The 25,568-nt window shown below is 33.6% G+C and overlaps 1 protein-coding gene across 1 annotated transcript in view; it reads left to right on the top strand.

Moving 5' to 3' along the window:
* The window catches only part of LOC115423335 (UNC93-like protein MFSD11), a 57,057-nt gene that overhangs the window by 1,274 nt on the left and 30,215 nt on the right, over window positions 1–25,568 (top strand). Inside the window, exons 3-5 of the mRNA XM_030140050.1 lie at window positions 5,006–5,113; window positions 5,203–5,282; window positions 13,208–13,304. Of these exons, the coding sequence (XP_029995910.1) occupies window positions 5,006–5,113; window positions 5,203–5,282; window positions 13,208–13,304 (285 nt within the window). The remainder of the gene's footprint in view (window positions 1–5,005; window positions 5,114–5,202; window positions 5,283–13,207; window positions 13,305–25,568) is intronic.

Raw genomic sequence — 25,568 nt, 5'->3', positions numbered from 1 at the left:
CCTCAGACCACTTTAGTATTGCTCAAAACTACCAAATGTTCAATAAGTTTCAAGATTTTAACCCTTTAAATGCCAGTTGACACGCAGAATGCCAACAATACCATACGTTAAAACAAAACACAGATAGAGGAACATTCACTGGAAGTGGGTACCACAGGTAGGATGGATGAGCAAAAACAAACAAAAACTAAACATTTATTAACCCTTAGTGACCCCCTCAGGTCATTTTTGTACATTTTTTTTTTTTTTTTTTAATTTTTCTGTTTTGATTTAGTGATCATTATAGCTGTATGCTTTTATTTTCTGCAAAAATGTCTCTTTTTGACAGTGTTTGAAAACATTTTTATTTAGATATTTTCATTTTTCCATATAACAGAACATTCTCTGGCATAGGACCCTGTGAATTAAAGCACACGTAAATGGAATATAACAGAAATAAATTACATGGAAAATAAGAATTAGTTTCTGCCAAGTTTCTACAATATCAGTCATAGAGAGACATAACAATCTTATAATAGCCCCCATTCCTTCATCAGTCACCTGAATACGAGTTATACAGTTTTGTTTTGTTTTTTAATCTAATGTCATTTACTCTTACAGCCAAAAGGGCACATGCAAAAAAACTCCTATAAAATCCATTATATATCAATATTTTTCTACTTTTTTACACATAAACCCCTCAGAACTTGCTCAAAACTACCAAATGTTCAATAAGTTTCAAGATTTTAACTCTTTAAATGCCACTTGACACGCACAATGCCAACAATACAAGACATTAAAACAAAACACAGATAGAGGAACCGTCACTGGAAGTGGGTACCACAGGTAGGATGGATGAGCAAAAACAAACAAAAACAAAACATTTATTAACCCTTAGTGACCCCCCTCAGGTCATTTTTGTACTTTTTTTTTTTTTTTTTCTGTTTTGATTTAGTGATCATTACAGCTGTATGCTTTTATTTTCTGCAAAAATGTCTCTTTTTTGACATTTTTGGAAAACTTTTTTATTTATATTTTTTCGTTTTTCCACAAAACAGAACATCCTCTGACATAGGACCCTGTGAATTAAAGCACATGTAAATGGAATACAATACAAATACCATAAAGAGAAATCATATGGAAAATAAGTATTAGTTTCTGCCAAGTTTCTACAATATCAGTCATAGAGAGACATAATCTTATAATAGCCCCCATTCCTTCATCAGTCACCTGAATACCAAGTAATACAGTTTGTTTGTTTTTTTGACATATTTTTTAATCTAATGTCATTTACTCTTACAGCCAAAAGGGCACATGCAAAAAACTCCTATGAAATCCATTATAAATCAATATTTTTCTACTTTTTTTTTTATACATAAACCCCGCAAACCACTTCAGTATTGCTCAAAACTACCAAATGTTCAATAAGTTTCATGATTTTAACTCTTTAAATGCCAGTTGAGACACAGGATGCCAACAATACAAGACTGTAAAACAAAACAGATAGAGGAAAAGCAATGGAACTCTACCTAAACCATATGAGGTGTGATATATATATATATATATATATATATATATATATATATATATATATATATATACTGCCCTGAAATTTGTAAATACAACCAGAAGTCTTTATTTACAGTACTGTACAGGAAGCTCTTTTAGAGGTAATTCTTTAGTTCTTTAGCGAGTGTCTTTTAGAGTATATATATATATATATATATATATATATATATATATATATATATATATATATATATATATATATATATATATATATATACACTATCCTTAATGTTTAATATAATAATCCTCAACTTTAATCTGTGCTTTAATGAACACCTGGATGATCAGTGAATTAAATACTGGAAAATACCTGATTTTCACTGAAAAATGCAAAATACAGGGGATATTATTAGAATAAATGGTGATAAATCACTTAAGTAATGTTAAAAATAGAGAAAAAAAAATAATAATAATAATTGCAAACTGCCACAAAAGCAGCACTGGGTCTTTATGGGTTAATGTTTATCGACACTGAAAAGTATTAGAAAATTGACCCTTCAGCAGAACAACACAGATGGAATCATATGATGTGACTAGCGCGTTGACCTGCGGGGATCCACCGGTTCTAGATGTGGTAGGTTTTTATGCTGTTGTGTATTCATGAATGCTGTGTCATATTTGTCCAGCAGTCACCGCCAAAGCATTGTGGGTATAGCAATGTGATTGCATGGCTATTGTTTTCCAAAATTACAAATATCTTTCAAAATATTGGTCCTATCAACTTGCCATTTTTGCTAGTCTGTTCCTTGACCAAAAACACATGAGTATGACAAACTGCAGCAGTCAGCTCTTGCCAGATTTTGTGTAATGCCCAAGACACACACACATTTTTTATTTTTATTTTTTTTTAATATTTACCTCCGCCAAGGAGGTTATGTTTTTGCCAGGGTTTGTTTGTCTGTCTTTTTGTTTGTTTGTCCGTTAGTGTGCAACATAACTCAAAAAGTTATGGACAGATTTTGATGAAATTTTCAGGGTTTGTTGGAAATGGGATAAGGAAGAAATGATTAACTTTTGGGGGTGATCTGGAAGAAATCCTGGATTCTGGATCACTTTGAAATTTTCGTTAACATTGTGGTAAATGGGGCCAAAATTTTCGTTTCCCAATATCTCGCTTAATTATTGACCAAAACTCATGAAATTTAACTCAGGAATTGACAATGGGGTCCTCTATCACATTTGAAAGGCTGATCCGGATCTGATCCAGAAGGCAGATTTTATTTTAAAAAATAAATGTAGGATTTGTATCACCGATTATGTGGGGAATTTTTGCGCTTGGCGGAGGTCTGCGCTCTCCGAGTGCTTTTTTAGTTTATTTTGATTTTCGAATTTTCATTTTGCAAATGAAGAAAGAGAACAATGGAACAAACAAATGTGGCAATTACTGCCCCCCTCCCTCCCTCGAAAAAAAAAAAAAAAGGCTCCTGCTCTTACTTTTTGTTCAAAAGGACACATGGCATGACACAATAAGACCAGTTAAATTACAATTGCGCCTACATAGTCTAAGTAAGGTTGCCAAATTCTGACAAAGGTTTTATATGACTTTCTTAGGCTATATGTTATTTTTTCTAAAGGGACACAACTGTTCATCTCTGTGTACCATTTGGTTAAAGGAATGGGAGAATCAGACTTCTATGTAACAGCAATAATTTTTCTAGCCACTGCCAAGGCTATTTCGAGAAATTTTGTTTGATATTTGTTTAGTGGTTCATTAATCTTCATAAAATTTCCAATTAGACAAATTTCAGGATCCAGGGGTATTGAACTCTTGGTAACATTAGACAAAATATCACACAAGCCCAGCCAAAAATCTCTGACTTTCACACATGACCAAGTACAATGTAAGAATGAGCCACTTTCTACTGCACATCAGAAGCATACATCAGAGAGTTCAGGTTTAGACCTATGGATTTTTTCTGGAGTCAGATATAACTGATGCAGAAAGTTGTAATGGATAAGCCTATACAGGGGTTGGACAAAATAATGGAAACACCTAACATTGTGGCATCATTGAAGGTGTTTCCATTATTTTGTCCAACCCCTGTATCTTGAGTTTATAGTGGCTGATACGCTGTTGTCATACAAATCGGACCAGAGGGCGTCTTCAATTGAGATGTTTAAGTCTTAAGACACACACATGCACACACACACACACACACACACACACACACACACACACACACACACACACACACACAGAGGCCACTTGGCTTTTATAATATAGATGTTGCTTTTACAGCCTATGGTTCACTACACAAAAACACTAGAACATTCAGCGATGCAATCTACTACTACAGTGAAAAGTGCATTTATTATAATATAACATACAATACTACATATAATGTGCAATAATCTTTTTACATTCAGTCATTTCTCCTCTTCTTCTATTTATTTATTATTAATATTATTGCCCCGCCCCCTGAACGGGAGGCAAGGGGTACTGTTTTTGGTTTGGTGTGTTTGTTTGTTTGTTTGTTAACACTCTAGCAACAAAACTATTGGTTGAATTCATACCAAATTTGGTTTATATATTGCCAGTGACCCAGAATAGATCTGATTACATTTTGGGAAAAGTAGGTCAAAGTTCACATTTTTAATGAATTTTTATTATAATTTTTTTCCCCATTTTATTATAATGGGCGAAATTACACATGTCTGTAGCAGTAAAACTATTGGTTTAATTCATACCAAATTTGGTTTATATATTGCCAGTGACCCAGAATAGATGTCACTACATTTTGGGAACAGTTGGTCAAAGTTAAATTTTTTTATGAATTTCTATTTTTTTTTTTCCCCATTTTCTTATAATGGGCAAAAATACACGTGTCTGTAGCAGCAAAACTATTGGTTGAATTCATACCAAATTTGGTTTATAGATTGCCATTGACCCAAAATAGATGTCACTACATTTTGGGAAAAGTAGGTCAAAGTTACAATTTTTTATGAATTTTTATTATTATTTTTTCTCATTTACTTATAATGGGCAAAATTTCGCATGTCTGTAACAGCAATACTATTGGTTGAATTCATACCAAATTGACTTTATAGATTTCCAGTGACCCAGAATGGATCTCATCACATTTTGAGAACAATAGGTCAAACTTCAAAGTTTTTATGAATTTTTTTGAAATCTTCCCATTTACTTATAATGGGCGAAATATGTGCAAGGGGCGGGATTTGTTGTGCCTGGCACCACTTGATATTATCTGCACTTTGCTCTGTTGTTTTCTATTTTTTTCGATTGCAAATGTGTGTGTTTTAAATGCTCATTTCACTATCGATGTTGTAGATAGTAATTCCGTTCACCACACCAATATTGAATGACAATAAATCATCATGACTCTTGAACTGTATATTAATAGTTCAACCATGAATCCGGTGTTTTCTCAGATCTTAACTGATGCCTCCCAGTTTAACTCCTCAGTCGTCCAGTTATTCATTTGTGTCTCTTTTACAGTCTCGGGATCATCTATGGCGTCTTCTCATTCTCCAATTTACTGGCACCGACAGTTGTTACAGTAATTGGACCAAAATTCGCCATGTTTGTGAGCGGCCTCCTCTACAGGTAAACACCTTAACTTTAATATAGCATGTACACGATAAAGATAATAAAGCTGAAACATGTGACTACTGTTGTATTTATTCTGTGTCCAGTGGGTACATCGCCGTGTTCATCGTCCCCGTAACCTGGGCCTTTTACTTCACTTCAGCGCTAATCGGTGTCGGAGCTGCCTGTAAGTTTATCTTCTATGTCCTCGAACATTTAAACAGGCATTTATGAGTTTTTTTCTGTTGATTTTGTTTGTGCGATAGTTACAATATACCCATCGGATGCTCTATATGTCGGCTATGTGTGCGGTTACATGATGTTTTTTAAAACTGATTTATTTTTCCAGAAGAAATTAATTCGTAACTCAAGTATTTTCTCTTCTGTTTACATGGAAATGTTAAACCCAAATAAAGGTTTACATGAGATATTAATGAGGTAGATAAGTGAGCAGAAGGGTTTGCGCTGCAGTGCTCATGTTGCCTTGTTCTGGCAGCCCTTCTGTTAGCTTAGCTTAGCATAGTCACTGCATTTCCATGGTCACATGTAGCCAGTTTTTTAAAGGTGATTTGTTGTCTTTTGTAAGTGATTTTGTGAAATCCGATTCTCCCTAATTATTTCTTTAGATCCGCGACTTACTGCACTCATACAGTCTTGGGACTGTTGTGTTGACGGAAGTTGGAAAATCTTTTTGTTGGAAGGGATGCGTGCGCGAAATTAGCTTTGCTTTAGCATTTTAGCTTTGCATTAGTTTTTATTTCCCAAGATTTTATTAGTGCAGTAAGTCACATGGCCATGATTTGAGCCTCACTTTGTGATCATATTGACCCTAGCGGACTAAAGGAATGATTAGGGAGAACTGAATTTCACAAAATCACTCATAAAATACTACAAATCACCTATAAAAGCCTGGCTACGTCTGACCATAGGAATGAAGTGATTATGCTAAGCTAGGCTAAGCTAAGCTAACGGAAGGACTACGAAAACAAGGCAATCGGTGCACTGCAGTGCAAACTGTTTAGCCCACTTATCGAACTCATTAGTGCATGACAAATGAATGAATAAAAAACAGGTGGTGAACTCTTCCTTCAGGGTTTTTCAGGCTTGTAGATCCCATCAGAATAGCCCACTGGAACGGTTTGGGTTGACTAGACTGCATTGCATATTCTTCCGCCAGCGCAGAATGTGTGCGCCATCGTGACACAACAAGACAACGCGCATGTGCAGAATGGCAGGAATAAAGTCCAAACGGAATAAAGGGTTTACATGTCCGAGGAAGAATTTAGTTTGGAATTAAAAGTGGATTAAACCAGTGACTTTAATCAGGTTTAAATTTAATCCCAATTTTTCTTTTTCAACTGGAATAAGGTGTTTACATGGACATCTGAAATAGGATCTAACCTTTAATTAGTTTAAACCAGGAATAAAAGTTGTCATGTAAACGCAAGGTATGTTTCACTGGATGGTCCCTGATGAATAAATGAATAAATAAAAATAAATTACTGTTAGATCAAGGCAAATATTAAATCTCAACTTTTCAATATTTTGGAGAATTTATAGTTTTAATCAATTGTTTTCTGGCTTCATGAACTGAAGATAAAAGTTGATCCTAAACTCTTTCTTTACTAAAACTGGCCACACAAACAAACCAAAAAAAAAACAAAAAAAACCCCACATATTACACATTTTGTAACATATCGCATATACTGCTGTTTACACTGTATTTCATTTGTACATTTTATATTTTATATTATATTTTATGGATTTTATGTATTGTATCTTCTCAGCTATGCACAGTTTGCACAGGGGTGCCTTTGGGATTCCATTTCACTGTGAGTGTACCTGTACATCTACATGTGACAAATAAAAATCTTGAATCAATATGTGACTGTATCAACACGTTCGTAGTTAATATTTCACAACAAGTAAAAGGGTTGCATTTGCAGGAAAGGTTGACATTGGATTTATCTCAATTTTATTTCTATTTTTCTATTTATTTATTTATTTCGAACAAGCAAAGAAACAAAATAAAACCAAACAAGCAAAATAAGACCAAAACAAAATAACATTTAAATGAACAGAATCTATCTTCAAGTACGTGCAAGTCTGAATCTTATGATTTAAGCATCAGAAAAAACTCTGTTGATTGTAATAGTTAGATCAGTGGTTCCCAACCTTTTTTGGCTCGTGACCCATTTTAACGTCACAAATTTCAGGCGACCCCAGACATTCAAAATGGAGACTTTTTTTTTTTTGGCTAAAATTCATTTGTTTTTGATCCTGTAATAGTTTGCTATACTATGTTGCAAATAAACATTAATTTTAGACAACATTTAGACTATATAATGTAAATTTTTATTTGTAAGTTTTAATTTTTGATTTTTTTTTCTATCAATCATTTGAAATTTCAGGCGACTCCAGATATTCAAAATGGAGATTTTTTTTTTTGGGCTAAAATTGATTTGTTTTTGATCCTGTAATAGTTTGCTGTACTATGTTGCAAATAAATGTTAATTTTAGACAACATTTAGACTATATAATGTAAATTTTTATTAGTAAGTTTTAATTTTTAATTTTTTTTTTTCTATTAATTATTTGAAATTTCAGGTGACCCCAGACATTCAAAATGGAGATTTATTTTTTTGCTAAAATTAATTTGTTTTTGATCCTGTAATAGTTTGCTGTACTATGTTGCAAATAAATGTTAATTTTAGACTACATTTAGATTATATGATGTCCATTTTTATTAGTAAGTTTTAATTTTGAATTTTTTTTTTTCTTCTATCAATTATTTGAAATTTCAGGCGACCCCAGACATTCAAAACAGAGATTTTTTTTGTTTTTTTTTGCTAAAATTAATTTGTTTTTGATCCTGTAATAGTTTGCTATACTATGTTGCAAATAAACACTAATTTTAGACAACATTTAGACTATATAATGTAAATTTTTTTGTAGTAAGTTTTAATTTTTTCTTTTTTTTTTTTTTTTTTATTAGAAATTTCAGGCGACCCCAGATATTCAAAATGGAGACTTTTTTTTGTTGCTAAAATTAATTTGTTTTTGATCATGTAATAGTTTGCTATACTATGTTGCAAATAAACATCCATTTTAGAGGACATTTAGGCAATATAATGTGACTTTTTATTAGTAAGTTTTCTTTTTATTTATTTATTTATTTTACATTTTTTTTTACCAATTACTAGAAATTCCAGGCGACCCCATTTGAATTCCAGGCGACCCCACGCGGGATCCCGACCCTAAGGTTGAAAAACACTGAGTTAGTTTATATTGCCCAGTCTTAATGAATTTCCCACGGATATTTTTCAAAGCCAGTACTGATATAAAATACTAATAATCAAAGAAACTGATTTTTAGTCCTCATGGGGTTGGGTATTACCACTGATTCTTCTTCACCAGATTCATTCATTTATTAATTTATTAATTTTCTGAACTGATTAATACCCGGATTAGCAGAAGAAGACAGATGGATTCATTTACATTACTAACTTTTTTTGGATATGTAAGAGAATGCCAAAGAAGTAGTGTTTATAACTGTACAAGGAACCCTTAAAATGAATGGATAATTAAAAGTACTTATGTTTCCATTAAAGATTGACTGTCATTAACTTTTTTTTTTTTTAACCACAGAAAGTACTTTCTTCAGAGCAGAAATTAAACTTCAAACTGACTCAACCATGGGAAATGACATATGATTAAAAGTCAGTCTAAGGATTTTATTAATCAATGACATGTAACTCAGATAAAGATTAATTTGACTTAAATTATTTTCCAGCGCTGATCTTCATTACCTACAGCACTGCGGCAGAAAACCTTACATTTTGACACATATGCACAATGTAATAAAGTAAACAAGACAATAACAGGATCCACACTATCAAGACAAGCTCCTGACAGGATAATAATTAACATACCAGTACACAGTATATAATAAAACTTAATTAACGGAAAAAAAAAAAACAAACAGTGTTGTTTGACATGTGTTTCAATGTGTTTTTAATCCTCAAAAACCTAAACAGCTGCTGGCGACTAAGAGCATTCACTGGTTTAAAATGTTTAAAAAGTTCTACACTAATAAAATCCTAAGATAATACACAATTAATAATATGAACTAATATATTTAAATAGTTTGGGTAAAATTTCTCACCTTTTTTGTTGGTGTCCGATCATCATTTAGACCAGTGGTTCTCAAACTTTTTACAGTGGAGTGCCCCCTGAAATATACTTTTTTAGCCAAGTACCCCCAACTCTCGCTTCAGCAAAAAATTAGGCAAATTTTTTTTTTTTTTTTTTTTTTTTTTGTAAATTTTGTTTCTTTGCCAAAGGTGTCTGTTTATATTTTCAAAACTTTGTAAACAAACAACATATATCAAGCTGTAATATATAAAAAATAGCAAAATTTTAAAGTGCATTTTTTTTTTTGTGTAAAATACAAACTGAAAAGTGCTGTCTTTCATTGATAAGAAAAATAAATAAATTGGTCATTAATTAATAAATGAACCTTTCATCAACAAAAAATAATTACTTAGCAATTCAAATAAACTCATTTTGAATAATATAAAATAGAAATGTTCTTAAAATGTTATCAAAGCTTAAACAAGATGATTGACATTAAAACTATTATATGAATGTATTTAGAGTTTTATATTTCAGTATTAATTCTTATTATTTATTTTGCATTCGGTACATGATGACTTATTTTTTAATGTATTTTCTCAAAAAAACTTCAAAATACCCCTGGGGATACACGTACCCCACTTTAGGAACCCCTGATTTAGACGTTAAGGAGCTCTTAAGTCAACTTTCAAATGTTTTCTCCACTCACAGTGGTCATAGATGCTTGATTTTACATTCAGTTAATGATATATTTAGTAGAAAAAGACATTTTTGCTCCAGTTTTCTCAGTTTTTTATAGAATAACCTTTGAATTTATTCAGAGCTTTTGTGAACATCTACATGATCTCCAGAAAAATGCCAAATGCAGAGGATAATATTCTAATAAATGGCGATAAATCACTTTAGAAAGGTTAGCTGTAGAGGAGAATTCATCTGGAAGTCAAGGTAAAAATAGCTCGGTGTCTCTACAGGTTAATGATTTCCTGTTTAATCATGATGGATTCAGTCAGGTTGTTCCCATTGTACTGATGTGCATTATAGTGTGTTATGGTCAGTAGTAATGTGTATTTGTATTGTCACCATGTTAACAATATGAGCCCAGGAAGCGTATGAATAAACTTACGAACTAATAACTAACTAATAGCATGGATGGACATAACAATAGACATTTACAAACTGGAGAAAATAACTGTATTAGTTCATCATTGACTGGAACTTTTTGCTTCATGTTGGGAAAAATGGGTTCAATATATGTTAATCCAGATTTTATTTTATGTAAATGAATAATCACAGCTACATGGTCACTCCCAAATGTTTATTGTTCAAGATCTGGTGTTTTTTTTTTTTGTTGTTCTGTTTTTTAAATGTTTTTTCTATGACTTTATTTCAATTGTTCCTTCCACTGACTGCTGAGAAAAGGATATATTAGAGATACAAACTTGAGAAAATGAGCCTAGAGTACACATGTAGGTATACATGAATGTATAATGTGTATGTGAATATCTGTATGTGCCTAAGATTTACATGTCAATGGAAAATTATAAAAAGCAATACATAAATAATATTAAAAAACTAACTAAAAAACTGATACTATGCAATAACTTGTAACTGTTCAGAGGCAAGGGGTATTGTTTTTGGTTTTGTTTGTTTGTTTGTTTGTTAACACTTTAGCGGCAAAACTGTTGGTTGAATTCATACCAAATTGGGATAGTGTGACCCAGTATAAATGTGGTTACATTTTGGGAAAAGTAGGTCAAAGTAAAATTTTTTTAATGAATTTTTTAAATCTTTTTTTCTCCCATTTACTTATAATGGGCAAACTTTCAGTTGTCCATAAAAACATCAATTTAGTGTCAATTTACTTCAAACTTGGCACATATATAGAGGCAATTGATATGCTGACATCAGCACACACATAGACATGATGACATCAGCTGGATTGATGCCAAAGTAAGCTACAATACATGCGAGGGGCGGGGTTTGTTGTGCTTGGAACCACATGTTAACTTTGAATTTACTCTGAGTTTCCATGAACATCTGCATGATCTGTGAATTAAATACAAAAAAATACATGATTTACACCTAAAAATGCAAAATACAGAAGATAATATTATGCTAACCCTCCGGTATCCCATCTGGCCAGGCCCTTACTAAGCACCAAGTTTACCTTTTTCGCACACTTGTGGAATAATGTCAAAAAATTTTTCATAGTTTATTTTCTAATTCTTTTACACTTTTTTCTATTTCATCAACTTGAGCCATAAATAAAAATACCAAATACTCAATAACTGTCACATTTTTTAACCCTTTAAATGCCGTGTTTGTAATGTAAACAAACCATTTTTTTGGATGCAAAAAACAAAAAACAAAACAAAAAAAAATTTTTCAATATACTACATAAAAAGTGGATCACATATTATTTGATTTTTTCATCCTGGCATATGTCAATGATTAACTCCAACATTGGTTTATTTGCATTATTATTTTTGGCGCTAGGTCAAATGTTGAAAAATACTAGCATCTGTCACCAAGTGTGCGTAAAATGCACACCTATAAATCAAACTATTAAATATTATATATTGATTTATTTTTCTGCTCTAATTTGATTTTATTTTTGTCAATCAAGGTCAGCCCTAATCATTCATATCAAATGGAAGAAATAGTGCGTTTTAGGCACACTTGGGAGACAGATGCTAGTCTTGTAATTTTCTTTTGTTTACAATGTGCACATTTTAGTTGGAGGCCAGAATTTTAAAGATCGTGCAAATATGAACAACTTTTGAATTCTAACCTTATTTAAATTGTGAAAAATAATATGAAGTTTTTGAAAGCGAAGTGCAAAGTGTGCCTAAAAGGCGCACCTGGATACAGGAGGGTTAAAAAATGGTGATAAATCAGTTAAGAAAGATAGAAATAGAGAATAATGTATTTGGGAACTGCCACAAAAGTAGCACTGGGTCTTTATGGGTTAAGACATGTTTTTTGTAAATTCAGCTCATTTGCATGTCAAGCTCAAAAGTTTTGGAGCTCTCAGCCTGTATTTAATTAAACATAAACTTCTCAACATTTAATCCTTGGAAGCATTTATTATAAAACGAACCTCTTAAAAAATGTATTTTATTGGACGGTAGATTAAAAAAAAGAGCAATAATCATAAAAATGATGAAGGATAATCATCCGGGTCAATCATCAGTCATCCCCTAGTTGATAAGTTCTTGGTCCTTTTTTATTCCACTGCGGTCTTCTTTTAAATGAAGACAGAAAAAAATAAAAGGTTATTAAAGGTTATTATGACTTTTCTTGCTTATTATTTACTTTCAGAGAGTTTTTATCCAGAAAAAGTAGGATTTCTATTCTAAGTGGCACCTTCATTCTGCACCTTTTCCGTCAATAATGTTTTGTTTTCCATGTAAATCTAGAACATTTTGGTAATATTCCAATAGAAACTAAAATAAACTGAATCTAAACTAATTTATTTACCTCACCATGCATGTAAAGACACAGCTATAAGTGTTAATTCAAGATACAGTGGAACATAAATAACCTATAACCTTACATCCTGTTCGGTTTGCAGCATTGAAACGCTTATTTTCTGTTTTACACTCCCAAAATTGTGTCTAATCATGCATACAGGGATTATCATGACTGCAGTGTGACGATGCATATAAACAGTATATCCCAAATTAGACCTTAAATGGGTTAGGAGCTGTGACGGCAAAGAGTGTGCAGCACCTTGAGCTCATAGATATTAGTGGAAATACTGAGAAAGCACCTCTGCTGAGCATTCACAGGGAAAAAAAGAGCAAAAAAATTATGCCTAAAATCATTGAATGTGATGAATTTTTATCACGGCCCTGGGATGCTATGCTTAGACGCATTACCTACCAACACAGAAAGATAATTTTTCATTTCATGTCGGCAATTAACCGACTGGTTATTTTTTCCCCACAAATGACCCTCTGCCTCATTTTCCTACAGTGCTTTGGACAGCTCAAGGACACTTTCTGGTGGAAAATTCGGAGGCTTCCACTATCAACAGGAACACGGGGATGTTCTGGGCTCTCCTACAGTGCAGGTACGGACCGACAAATATTAATGTTCCACCTACGCTAATACTGTACATCCGCTGCACCGCTATTTCTTTATTTAGCACTTTGAAGCTTCATTTTAGTCATTTCTGCCTCGGATTATATGATGTTCGCCCTCAAAAAACTGTGACATTTAGGAAAACTGACATTAATTTACGTTTCAAAAACTCCCTCACACTCATTTATTTATTTATTTTTATTTAGTGCTAGACAAATATTGCGATAGGGGTAACAAAAAAATACAAGACAAAACATCTGACATACTAATTCATAGACTTTAAAGCACAGGTGTCAAACATGCGGCCCGGGGGCCAAATCCGGCCCGCCAAAGGGTCCAATCCGGCCCGTGGTATGAATTTGTGAAATGCAAAAAAATTACACTGAAAAAATTAACAATCAGTGGTGTCAAAATCATTTTAATTCAGGTTCCACATACAGTCCAATTACATTTTTTTAAGTGGGTCATACCAGTAAAATATTATCATAATAACCTATAAATAATGACAACCCCACATTTTCTCTTTGTTTTTTTGGTGTGAAAAAGTGAAATTACATGAAAATGTTGACATTACCAAACTATACTTTTATAAAAACGTGAATAACCTGAACAAATATGAACAAATGGAAATGTCTTTAGAAAAGTAAATGCAATTTTACCAATATTCTGCCTGTTACTAAATGTTTTGTGCGATTGTAATGCACATGTGTAAATGATAAACTGATAAAACGAGGCAGAATATTGTTAAAATGTTACAATTGCACTTGTTTTTCTTACGACAGTTCAAGTTGTTCATGTTATTCAGATTTTTAAGGAATCTTTGTAGATGTAAACCTGATCATAATATAATTTTACTTTTTTCACTGTTATTATTTTACTGGTCCGGACCACTGGAGATCAAATTGGGGTGAATGTGGCCCCTGAAAGAAAATGAGTTTGACACCCCTGCTTTAAAGGATACAAGTTCATAGACATAAACAATATAGATCAGTGGTTCCCAACCTTTTTAGGCTCCTGACCCCATTTTAACATCACAGATTTCTGGCGACCCCAGACATTCAAAACTGAGACTTTTTTTTTCCTTTTTTTGTTGAAATTAATTTGATTTTGATCATGTAATAGTTTGCTATACTATGTTGCAAAAAACATACATTTTAGATGACATTTAGTCTATATAATGTATGTTATTATGGACGGAGGCAGAAAAGCCAGGTGTAGATTACTGCACAAAGTGAGAATTTGATTTGATTTTCCTTGCTTAGGATATATACAGTCAGTCCAGCTTGGATTTACAAGGCTGACAATTAATACTGAACAAACAAGAACTCAAACTAGGAATTATGAAAGAGCTGCAGCATCTGAAACCGACCACAATGAACATTTGACAGATAAACAGTACCACAGTGCTTCAGTTTCAGCTTCACAGTTTGTCATGGTTTTTATGGATTGTGATTGTCTCTCTCAACTTTACATATATTTTTTATAAGTAAGTTTTTTTTAATTTGTTTTTATCAATTACTAGAAATTTCAGGTGACCCCATTTGAATTCCAGGCAACCCCACATAGGGTCCCAACCCCAAGGTTGAAAAACACTGGTATAGATCATAGGGTCCACGGTCACGGCCCTGTGACTGAATCACATGACATTTTCAACACGTCGTAGCGTCAGAAGTCAGTCACGTAGCCCACTAGGGACAGTTGCATTTTAAAGTGCGGAATTGAAGCACTCTCCCACTTTTTATTTGACGTTGATAGAGCAAATACAACCGGAGATATGACGTTTTGAAACCGGCGCAAACAAACGTGAGTAAAAGTATGAAAATGAGGTGGGGCGGGCGTTATATTTCTGACCATAGCTTCGTCATTTTTTGTCCTTTTTCAAAACGGAATAAACTGGCCAAATCTGCGGATTCTAATCAAAAAACTGCATTAGCATTACAGGTAAGGGTGATAATGACCCTCACTTGAACCGGATGCGGAAACCGGAGAAAACACCTATGTAAAGATCTGCTTTTATGTCAAATATTTGAGCATAGTTTTAATTTATTACAATTTTGATTTTCTATACCTAATATTTGGAACCAATATTCACTTTTAAAGTCTTCGAAAAGGTTCGTTAAGCATCTTTGTGTAATTTATGCAATAAATTATATACATTTTTCAAATTGGATTTTATATTTTTTGTGTGTTTTTTGGCCTTTTGTGTTGATATAGTAGGCTAAAGTGAAAAAATAATAGGCAGATGAGATAGATGAAGTTGTGTTGAAAAAAAAAAAGATACCAAACATGGGTATAATAAGCATTTCCTTATGTAGTATATAAAGGCAAAATCAAAAGTACTCAAAAATGGCTAAAATAGGCTCAGACCCTAATTAAGCAAAACAAGGACGGGTGCAAACTGTTATTTACAGGTGAGTTTTTCTGTGTGTATGCGTCTGTTTGTGTATATGTATGATTATTTATGATTATTTTGTGCAGGTTGGGCATATTCAGGTGGAGACAGAAGAAGGAATGAAAGCAAAGTTAACAGTCTAATAAGTAAAAGGGTCAAAGGATGTGAGTATACAAAAATGAGAAATCAGGAAAGGGTTTTAAATAATGGTATAGAAAGAAGATTAAGGGAAAAGAAAGAAAAGAAAAGAGAAGAAGAAAAAACAGCAAAGTCAATAATACCAAATACAGTAACAGTGACAGCCCTTTTTTTTTCCTTTACTGATTTGTAATATTATCCAACCACTGTCTGTTACTGAAGAAGTCTGCGTCTTATTATCTCTCACCATCAAAACACTCATCACAGTGGTTTTCATGTCTTCGCCCCATTTGATCAAAGATCAAGTCGAACTGCAGATGCCAAAATACAACCACAAGCTGTATAAAATGTAAATAAATGCAGAATGTAATGATTCACACGTCTCATAAAACCCACATTTTATTCACGATATAACACAGAAAACATATCAAATGTGTAAACTGAGAAAATGTAGCGGTTATAAATAGGATCATTGAACACAGGGCTACATTTACCACTGTGTCGAATCCAAAATTCTTCTAAAAACAGTCCATAAACATCTAAGGAGTGACGAGAGCAGTTGGTGGAGTTCTTGGACGGGAACGTTGTCCTATTTTTGTTTTTTTTGTAGGATTCTAGCTGCTCAACAGTTCTGGGTCTTCTTTGTTGTATTCAGGGTAACTACAGGTATCTACAAGTTAAATTTAAGACCTTTTTAAGAGTACTTAGAACAGAATTTAATGCCCATTTCACAGTCTATTTCATGTCCATACTGGCAAAAATTCACAACTCCAAGAATTTAGGAAAATGTATTTATTTACCCCAAAGCCTTGATTTGCACCATGGTTGCAAAGTTAGAGATAATTTGTTCCTAATTTCAGTATACGTTGTCGGGTTGGAATGGAACTAAGTAGAGTAACATTACTTTGCAGTTTGGACACATTTAAATACAATACAGAGAACAAGTTTATAGCAACATAACTTAAGACCTACCATATCAAATTTAATACCGTTTAAAGACTTTTTAGTTCAACGGCCTGAAGGGTCCGATGGACTATTGCAGGGGTGTCAAACTCGTTTTAGTTCAGGGGCCACATTCAGCTAAATTTGAATCTGCAGTGGGCCGAACCAGTAAAATAATAACATAATAATATATAAATAATGTCAACTCCAAACTTTTCTCTGTTTTAGAGTGAAAAAAATAAATTTATATTGTGAAAAAGTTTACATCTACAATCTATCCTTTCGAAGGATGTGAATAACATGAACAAACTGAAAAAAATAAGTGTAATTTTAACAATATTCTGCCTCAGTTTATCCTTTACACATGTACGTTATAACTTACAGATCACAGTGGATCTACAAAATTCACAAAACATTTAATAACAGGCAGAAAATTTTTAAAATTGTACTGACTTCTCTTAAGACATTTCAGGTTGTTCATATTTGTTCAGGTTATTCACATTTTCTGCGAGATTATACTTTGTTTTAGTGTAAATACATGAAAATATTTACATTTACAAAGAGAAACTTTTGGAGTTGTCATTATTTCTATGTTATTATGATAGTATTTTACTGAATCCTGCCCACTTGAGATTGAATTGGTCTGAATGTGGAACCTGAACTAAAAGGATTGTTAACCCTTTCATGCGCGAATTATGAGAACCTTAATCAAAATTTTTTTCCTGAATGTTTTTATTCCTCTTTAGGCACGAAAAAAACAATGCGATTGGAAAATTTTCTTCTGAAAAATAAATAAAATAAAAATAATAAAAATTTTTTTTTTTTTTAAATACATAGAAAAAATAATAATGAAAAAAAAAAAAAAAATCTTATGAACCTATTTTTCATGAAGTTGCAAAAATGTCCACTCAGCTGGACACCACACGGTTAATTTTTGACACACAGAAACATGTATTCACTGATAAATTGTGTGAAAACGATGGGGAGGGCTTGTGATTCTGGGGGTTTATGCTCAGGAGAGATCTACATAATGTTACCAATTCATGTCAGAAAGATATGTAGTGTCTTAAAACTTTAATAAAGTTATGTGCAAAAAAAAAAAAAAAAACTAAACGAAAAGAGCAACAAAACCCATGAATATACAAGAGAACAGCTGTATAATAGCTGTCCACTGTAGTGACCAGTATGCATGAAAGGGTTAATATCTTAGTGTAATTTTGCATTTCACAAATTCATCCAGAGGTCCAGACCGGACCCTTTGGTGGGCCGGATTTGGCCCCTGGGCTGCATGTTTGACACCTGTGGACTATTGGGATCAGCTGTCGTCCATCCATCGTCCATCTGTCCGTTAACAATTTTTGAAGAATCTTCTTCTCCAAAACCGTTAGCCAGAACCAATTGAAATTCATAGCAGAAGTTCCTTGGGGCAAGGTCCGCCAAATTTATTCAAATATTTGAGAAATATTGATTTTTGAATTTTTTATGAATTTTTCAAATTTGAAAAATCCCCATTGGCTAATAATGGGAAAAATGTTCAAGTACTATAAATTCAGAACAGTGGAAGATATTGATATAATTACTGTTGGCAATAGATAAGAAGTCACATATGGACTTTCATTTGGTGCCATGACCTTTGACCTTGAGTGACCTTGAAAGGTCAAATGAATGTAAATAAATGTCTTTAACCCTTTCATGCATACTGGTCACTACAGTGGACAGTTCTTCTCCAGCTGTTCTCTTGTACATTCATGGGTTTTGTTGTTATATTTGCTTATCAGCTGACACAGTGGACACTTTTACACCAGTTCATACACTGACATTTATACCATTACAGTAACTTTGCTGTTCTTAATAAATCTGATCTGCAGTAACATGTGAGTGTAAATCAACTGCTCATTGTTATTAGACTGTAATAGTTTTCTGGAACAAATTATTATTATTTTTTGCATATTATCTTCATTAAGTGAGTAAAAACTAATATTAGAGTATGTTAAAATGTGAGAAAACATCAGATTAGCTGCATTAAAATGTTTTTATTTCATAGTTTTCACACAGTATATCACTTTCTGTTGTTGTGTTTTAACCCTTTCATGCATTAATTATGAGAACCTGAGTAAAGTTTTTGTTTTTTTTGTTTTTTTGTTTTTTTTTTTTGAGTGTTTTTATTCCTCCTTGGGCATGAAAAAACAATACAATTGAGTTGTTTTTTTTCATGGATTTACAAAAATGTCCACTCAGCTACACTATGCATTATATTTTTGAAGCAAAGAAACATGTATTTAAAACCCAATATCAGAAAATGATATGAAAACAATGAAATAAAAACATGTTTAATGCTGCTAATCTGATATTTTCTCACATTTTAACATATTCTAACACTAGTTATTACTTATTTCATGGAGATAATATGCAAAAAATAACAATTAACAATTGATTTCCACTCAAGAATCAATCAAGAACAGCAAAGTTACAGTAATGGTATGAATTGCAGTTTGTGAGATGGTGCATAAGTGTCCACTGTGTTGGCTGATATGGAACTAAAACAACAAAACCCATGAAAATACAAGAGAACAGCTGTAGAATAACTGTCCACTGTAGTGACCACTATGCATGAAAGGGTTAAATATATGTTTCTTTGGTTCAAAAATTAAACACATGGTGTCCAGCTGAATGGACATTTTTGTAACTCCATAAAAAATAGGTTCATTAAAGAAATTTCAATCACATTGTTGTTTTTTTTTTCATGCCTAAAGAGGGATAAAAAGACTCAGGAAAACAAATTTTGACTAAGGTTCTCATAATTCATGCATCAAAGGGTTAAATATGCCGTTGGACCACAGGAGCCTTGGTCCTATTTTTATTTAAGGTATTACATGCAGATTTGCAAGATTTTTTAGGACCCTGCAGGAAGCCTGTGTATAGTTAATTTTATGATGCTCCAAATGTTTTCAGTTAGTGAAAGGTCTGGGGTGGAGGTGGGCCAGTTCAGGACCCAGACTCTTTTACTATGAAGCCATGCTGTTGGAACAGATACACTGTGTGGTTTAGTTTGTATTCAAGCACTTCCCTGAAAAAATGGTGAATGGACTACACTTATAGAGCACTTTTCCACACCTTCATGGTGCCCGAAGCGCTTTACAAAGCCTCACATTCATCCATTCACGCACACACTCATACACCAATTGGCGGCTGCTGCCATGCAAGGCACTGCCAGGCCCTACTGGGAGAAATTTAGGGTTCATTGACGACCTGCTCTACCAACTGATTCACAGCAACACAGTTATCTAACCCCCCAGAGTCAAATAACCCTTATGTACCTCGTAATCCAACCAAAATATATAAACTCATACATCCAAAATAAATAAAATAAATTAATGAATAAAAAAAAATATCCTTAGTTACAATGAGAAGTTGTTTGTGTCCATCTTTTCACTATAAGATTAAACAGGCTGCCACATTGTATAGAATTTGGCTGCATTGCCTCTTGTGGCATTTCTTATTTTGTCTAATCCCAGATTGTTCATAAAGTCCAGAGTTTGACTTTCGGGGTTTTTCTATCCTTCCATTTAAGCAGAATGAGCCGACGAGCTATTAACCCTTTCATGCATACTGGTCACTAGAGTGGACAGCTATTCTACAGCTGTTCTCTTGTATATTCTTTGGTTTTGTTGTTTTAGTTTCGTATCATCCAACACAGTGGACATTTATGCACCATCCCATACACTGCAAATCATACCTTTACTGTAACTTTGCTGTTCTTGATAAACCTGATCTGCAGTAACATGTTTTAGTGTAAATCAATTGCTAATTGTTATTAGACTGTAATTTAAAAGTTTTCTTTTGCGTATTATCTCCATGGAGTGAGTAATAACTAATATTAGAGTATATTAAAATGTTAGAAAACATCAGATTAGCTGCGTGAAAGATGTTATTATTTCATTGTGTTCGCACAATATATCACTTTCTCATAATGGGTTTTAAATGCATGTTTCTTTGCTTGAAAAATTAAATCCATGGTGTCCAGCTGAGTGGACATTATTGTAATTCCATGAAAAATAGGTTCATAAAAAAAATTTCAATGACATAGTTTTTTTCAGGCCTAAAGAGAAATAAAAACACTCATGAAAAAAAAAGAAAAGTCAACCAAGGTTCTCATAATTCATACATGAAAGGGTTAAAGTTGTGAAGGCAATGATGAGAGTCCCAGTGCAACCTTAGTTGTTACCTGCAGTTTCAAGAAATCAAAGGCAATGACCAGCACAAAAGGCAAATGTATATCTGTAATTGGAGGAAATATATGGAATAACCTCGATAAAGAATTAAAAACATGCACATCAGTCACTACATTTAAAAGGAAGTTTAAAACTAAGGTATTCAATAAATAGAAAATATTAGGATAAAGTTAACCAATTATTAGTATAAATCTAAGATTTTAGCTTAGATTTATCTTATTAGTTTTGTTTATATTATTGTTTAAAACTGTGCCATCTTCTTATCTTGTCCTGTTTTTACAACTTTCCTTTTTGTAAATAAAATAGGCAAAAATAAGCTGTTGCTTCAGCCTATGCCTTTTCACCCATGTTTAAGACAGAAATCCAAATTGTGCGTATGTACTGTATTTATTATGGTCTGTTAGATCAGGGCTGTCAAACTCACTTTCATCCAGGGGCCACATTCAGCCCAATTTAATCTGAAATGGGCCAAACCAGTAAAATAATAGCATGATAGCCAATAAATAATGACGACTGCAAATCGTTTTAGTGCAAAAAATAACATTCAATTATACCAATATTTACATTTACAAACTATCCAAACAAAAAGGATGTGAATATCCTGAAAAAAATCAAATTTAAGAAATGTAAGTACAATTTCATCAATATTATGCCTTGACTTATCATTTATACTCGTGCATTATGGATCAATTCTACAACGGCACAAAACATTTAGTAACAGGCAGAATATTGTTAAAATTGCACTTAATTTTCTTTAGACATTTCAGGTTGTTCATATTTGTTCAGGTTATTCACATTTTATTGTTAAAGGATAGTTTCTTAATGTAAATATTTTCATATTTTAGTGTTTTTTGCACTAAATAAAAGAGAAAAATTGGTGTTGTCATTATTTACAGGTTATAATGATACTATTTTCGAGTTTGATGCCCTAACTTGCACTTTGCAAGTTCATCCCGCGGGCCGGATTGGACCCTTTGGCGGGCTGGTTTTGGGCCCCAGGCCACATGTTTGACACCTGTGTGTTAGATGGATAAATAAAATTACTTACTACGTTCTTAAAATTCTTGTTGAGGTGTGTATTCTGTGGACTCACTCCAAATATTGCTGTTTAAATATTTGATATTTGATTTTCATTGTATTTTTATTTGCATTTTACACATCAACCTAACTTTTACGAAACTGTGATTGTAGTTAGACAGGCCATTGCGCTTTATTTAACGTCATATTATAATAAATCGTGCCACAAACTGTCATAATTAAGCAAAATCTGACATAAAAACAACATTGAGTATTAATAGGTAGGAGTTTTTTTTGGCCTTATTCCCTTTTCATCTCTTGTATTTGGCCTGCTGCTGTTGCACTCTGGCTTGGGCAACTAATTTGTATTTGCTAAAATATGCAAATTGAATTAGTTTAATAATTACATTGGCTGTCACCTGTGCCAAGGCTCACAATAGGGCAATGCTAATCTGAGTCTGCAGCGCTGATCCCTGCCACGGTAAACTTATGGTCTGTTCGTCACAACCTGCAGACGCACACAGAATGCAGCCGCTGTTATCTGCTACCGACAACACCTGTTATTCCTTATTGATTCTTCGGGACACACACGGCTACATTGTCTGTACTTTACGGCATATTTAATTAAAAACATGCATAGATAACATCATTTCATAGGACTTTTAGGAGGTTAATAAGCAGCTTTTAAAATGTAACACTCATTCTCAGAGGCAGAAATGCTCATTTTTGTGTTGAGCATAAGCCGTATTTCACAATTTTCTTGTGTTAAGAATGATTTCCAACCGTGTTAAATAAATATATATATAAAAAAAAAGAAGAAGAAGAAGAAGAAAAAGTCTAAGATGATTAAAGGTTAAAATTTGAAACTCAGAGGCTCAGAGTAGTTTGATAACCATTAAATTCGCTGTACAAAACAAGTAGCACAGAGGGGATTTTAATTAAATGCTAAAGCCTTTTATTAAAATATAAAATGTCACATAGCGCTGCTCTGATTAGGTAGAAATGTCAAGAGATGATTTATCACAATTAGATAAAATGTGAAGCTCCTAATATGTCCATCAGTATCGTCGTCGTCATTTCCACTTTGTATTTTTTATAAAATAAAAAACAAAAATTAAAGTTTATTCCACGCAACAATCCATTTTCCAGACTAAACGATTATAAGATTTTAAGGTTCTTAGCTTTAAAATTACATACGGGAGATGTTTCCTGTTATTTGATGTTGGTAATTATTACAATAAATGTCAAATCAGTATTTCTTCACAGTTTAAAGGGAAACGTTTTCCCTTGAGAAAGTTGAGCCTTTTATTAAAATATTAAATACCACACAGCACTGCTCTGATTATGAGGAAATGTCAAAAGATGATTTATCAGAATCAGATGAAATTCTGTAGCTCATAATACAGTGTTTACCAATGTCAGTGTCCATATTTCCAGACTAGATTAAAAACCTAACAAAAAACAAATAATGCAAAACACTGAACAAGATAGAAATTACAATGCGGGTGCTTCTATGAAACTGGGTTCATTTTGGTACCAGCTTTTTACACCCAATAATAAAAGAGAAATGTAGACATATTTCCCCCCAGGATGTACTTAATGATGACTTTAGATAAATGCAAAAAAACTAGGGCTGGGCAAGTTAATGCGTTATTACCGCGTTAACGCATTCATTAAATAGCGCTGACAATTTTTTTTTATCTCACGTTAATGCCGTTTTATTCTAACTCCTATTCTTCTGCCCCTGCTTGTGTGCGTGTAGCGATTAGCTCGGCAGGTAGACAACAGGTTTCCCAAGAAAAGCCGGACGCCCAAAACTTCTCTCCAAATTTTTTACTTGAGACTCACTGTAAAACTGCAACATACATACAAAATATGTCTCAGGGTACGTTTACACGGCAACACTCCGCAAAGATTTCTCCTTTGCGTTATAAAATCATTCCGCGTTACGACGAAGCCGCTATGATAACGATCTGCATTAACATGAGTCCGCGAGGACGGCTGAATACGCTGTAGTGGCCATGCCAGACCAGTAACTGGCGATGTAGAGCTGTAGTGAAACAGTGGCGGTAAAACACGCGCCTGCACACAAACGATTTCTGGTTTAGACAGCCTTTAAATGAGGAGAAGAAGAAGAAGAAAAAGAGGCGGACAACGCTATTTACAAACAGCAATGGCGAGTGGTCGTACAAAGACGCAGGACTTCTTTGTCTGGACAGACGAGCTGAGCACAGTTAGCAGCACGTATGTTGTTCTGAAACCGGCCATTGTTGTTGCGGTTGTTCCTTCTTTTTCTGCAGCTTTATTGTGTCATAGAGGCTGGCAAACCAGCTTGGAGGCGCATTACCGCCACCAACTGGCCTGGAGTGGGTTAACTGGCGGTTCTTGGCTGCGCGCGCATGCGGTGACATCATATTTTACCCTGGAACGCTCCGATTCGCGTTAACACGGAGCTGAAATGCGGAGCGTATCAATAACATTCCACCCTGGACCCTGGTATCAAAAGTTTCCGGATTCAGGCACTCTAGGCACCGTTTCCATGTTAACAGAAGGCTAATCCGCAATGAAATCTTCCCGGAGTCGACTGAATCCTACGCCGTGTAAACGGCCCCTCAGTTCTTTTCATCGCCTTAGTACATTTACATGGCATTATACATTTAAATGAATGGGAAAAAGATTGCTAGCTCGATCCTAACTTGAATGGGAAAATCCATAGACACGCTAACGATTAGCATTTACAGATTAATTTAAGCTTTACAACGTCTTTTTATCCAGCAGCAAAGGTTCCCATCAGAGATATTTTATACTATTCATTCTTACAACAATTGAACATAAAATACTCACAGGCAAACGTTTGTCGGGCCATACAAACAGAGTGAAAGAAATGTGTCTGTTAGTTCCTTCTTATGTTCGAACTGACTATGGTAACACCGCAAGGACAAAACATACGTTAGTGCGACTTATTCCGACCACTAGAGGGCTCCCTTTGCTTGCTTTTAACAACTGAACATCACATATTATTGGGCTTATTAGTATTAGTACTTATTAGTGGGCTTAAGACTCCTGTCAATCACCCACAACCGGAAATAAACTGGTGGGGACATAAACATAGAGAAAAGTATCGGTTTTTTACATAGACATTTTCTTTTTAAATGTCTTCAGATGGTGGGGTTGAGAAGGACAAAATTGTTTGGAAGCACTGCAATGTGGAATTATTTTTATCACCGGAGTACTTTGAGTCTGAAATATCACTGAAAGGCAATACACGATGTTGATGCCAGCAACCCCCCTCCATATAACTATGCGATTAATCGTGATTAATCGCAGAAATCCATGCGTTTAATTGCAATTAAAAATTTTAATCGCTGCCTAGCACTAAAAAAAAACTTATACTCTGAGCCATCCCAAAATTAATGAATTTTTAATCAAATATTGGGGTCAAAAATAGGACCAGAATTGGGACATGAAAAACTACCAAGGTGTCAGTCCATTTGATCTGGAAATCATGGCTGTAAATGGTCTTATATACCAC

The sequence above is a fragment of the Sphaeramia orbicularis genome, chromosome 8 (genome assembly GCF_902148855.1).
Source record: "Sphaeramia orbicularis chromosome 8, fSphaOr1.1, whole genome shotgun sequence".
Classification (NCBI taxonomy): Eukaryota; Metazoa; Chordata; class Actinopteri; order Kurtiformes; family Apogonidae; genus Sphaeramia; species Sphaeramia orbicularis.
This window is presented reverse-complemented; position numbering and strand designations above follow the sequence as displayed.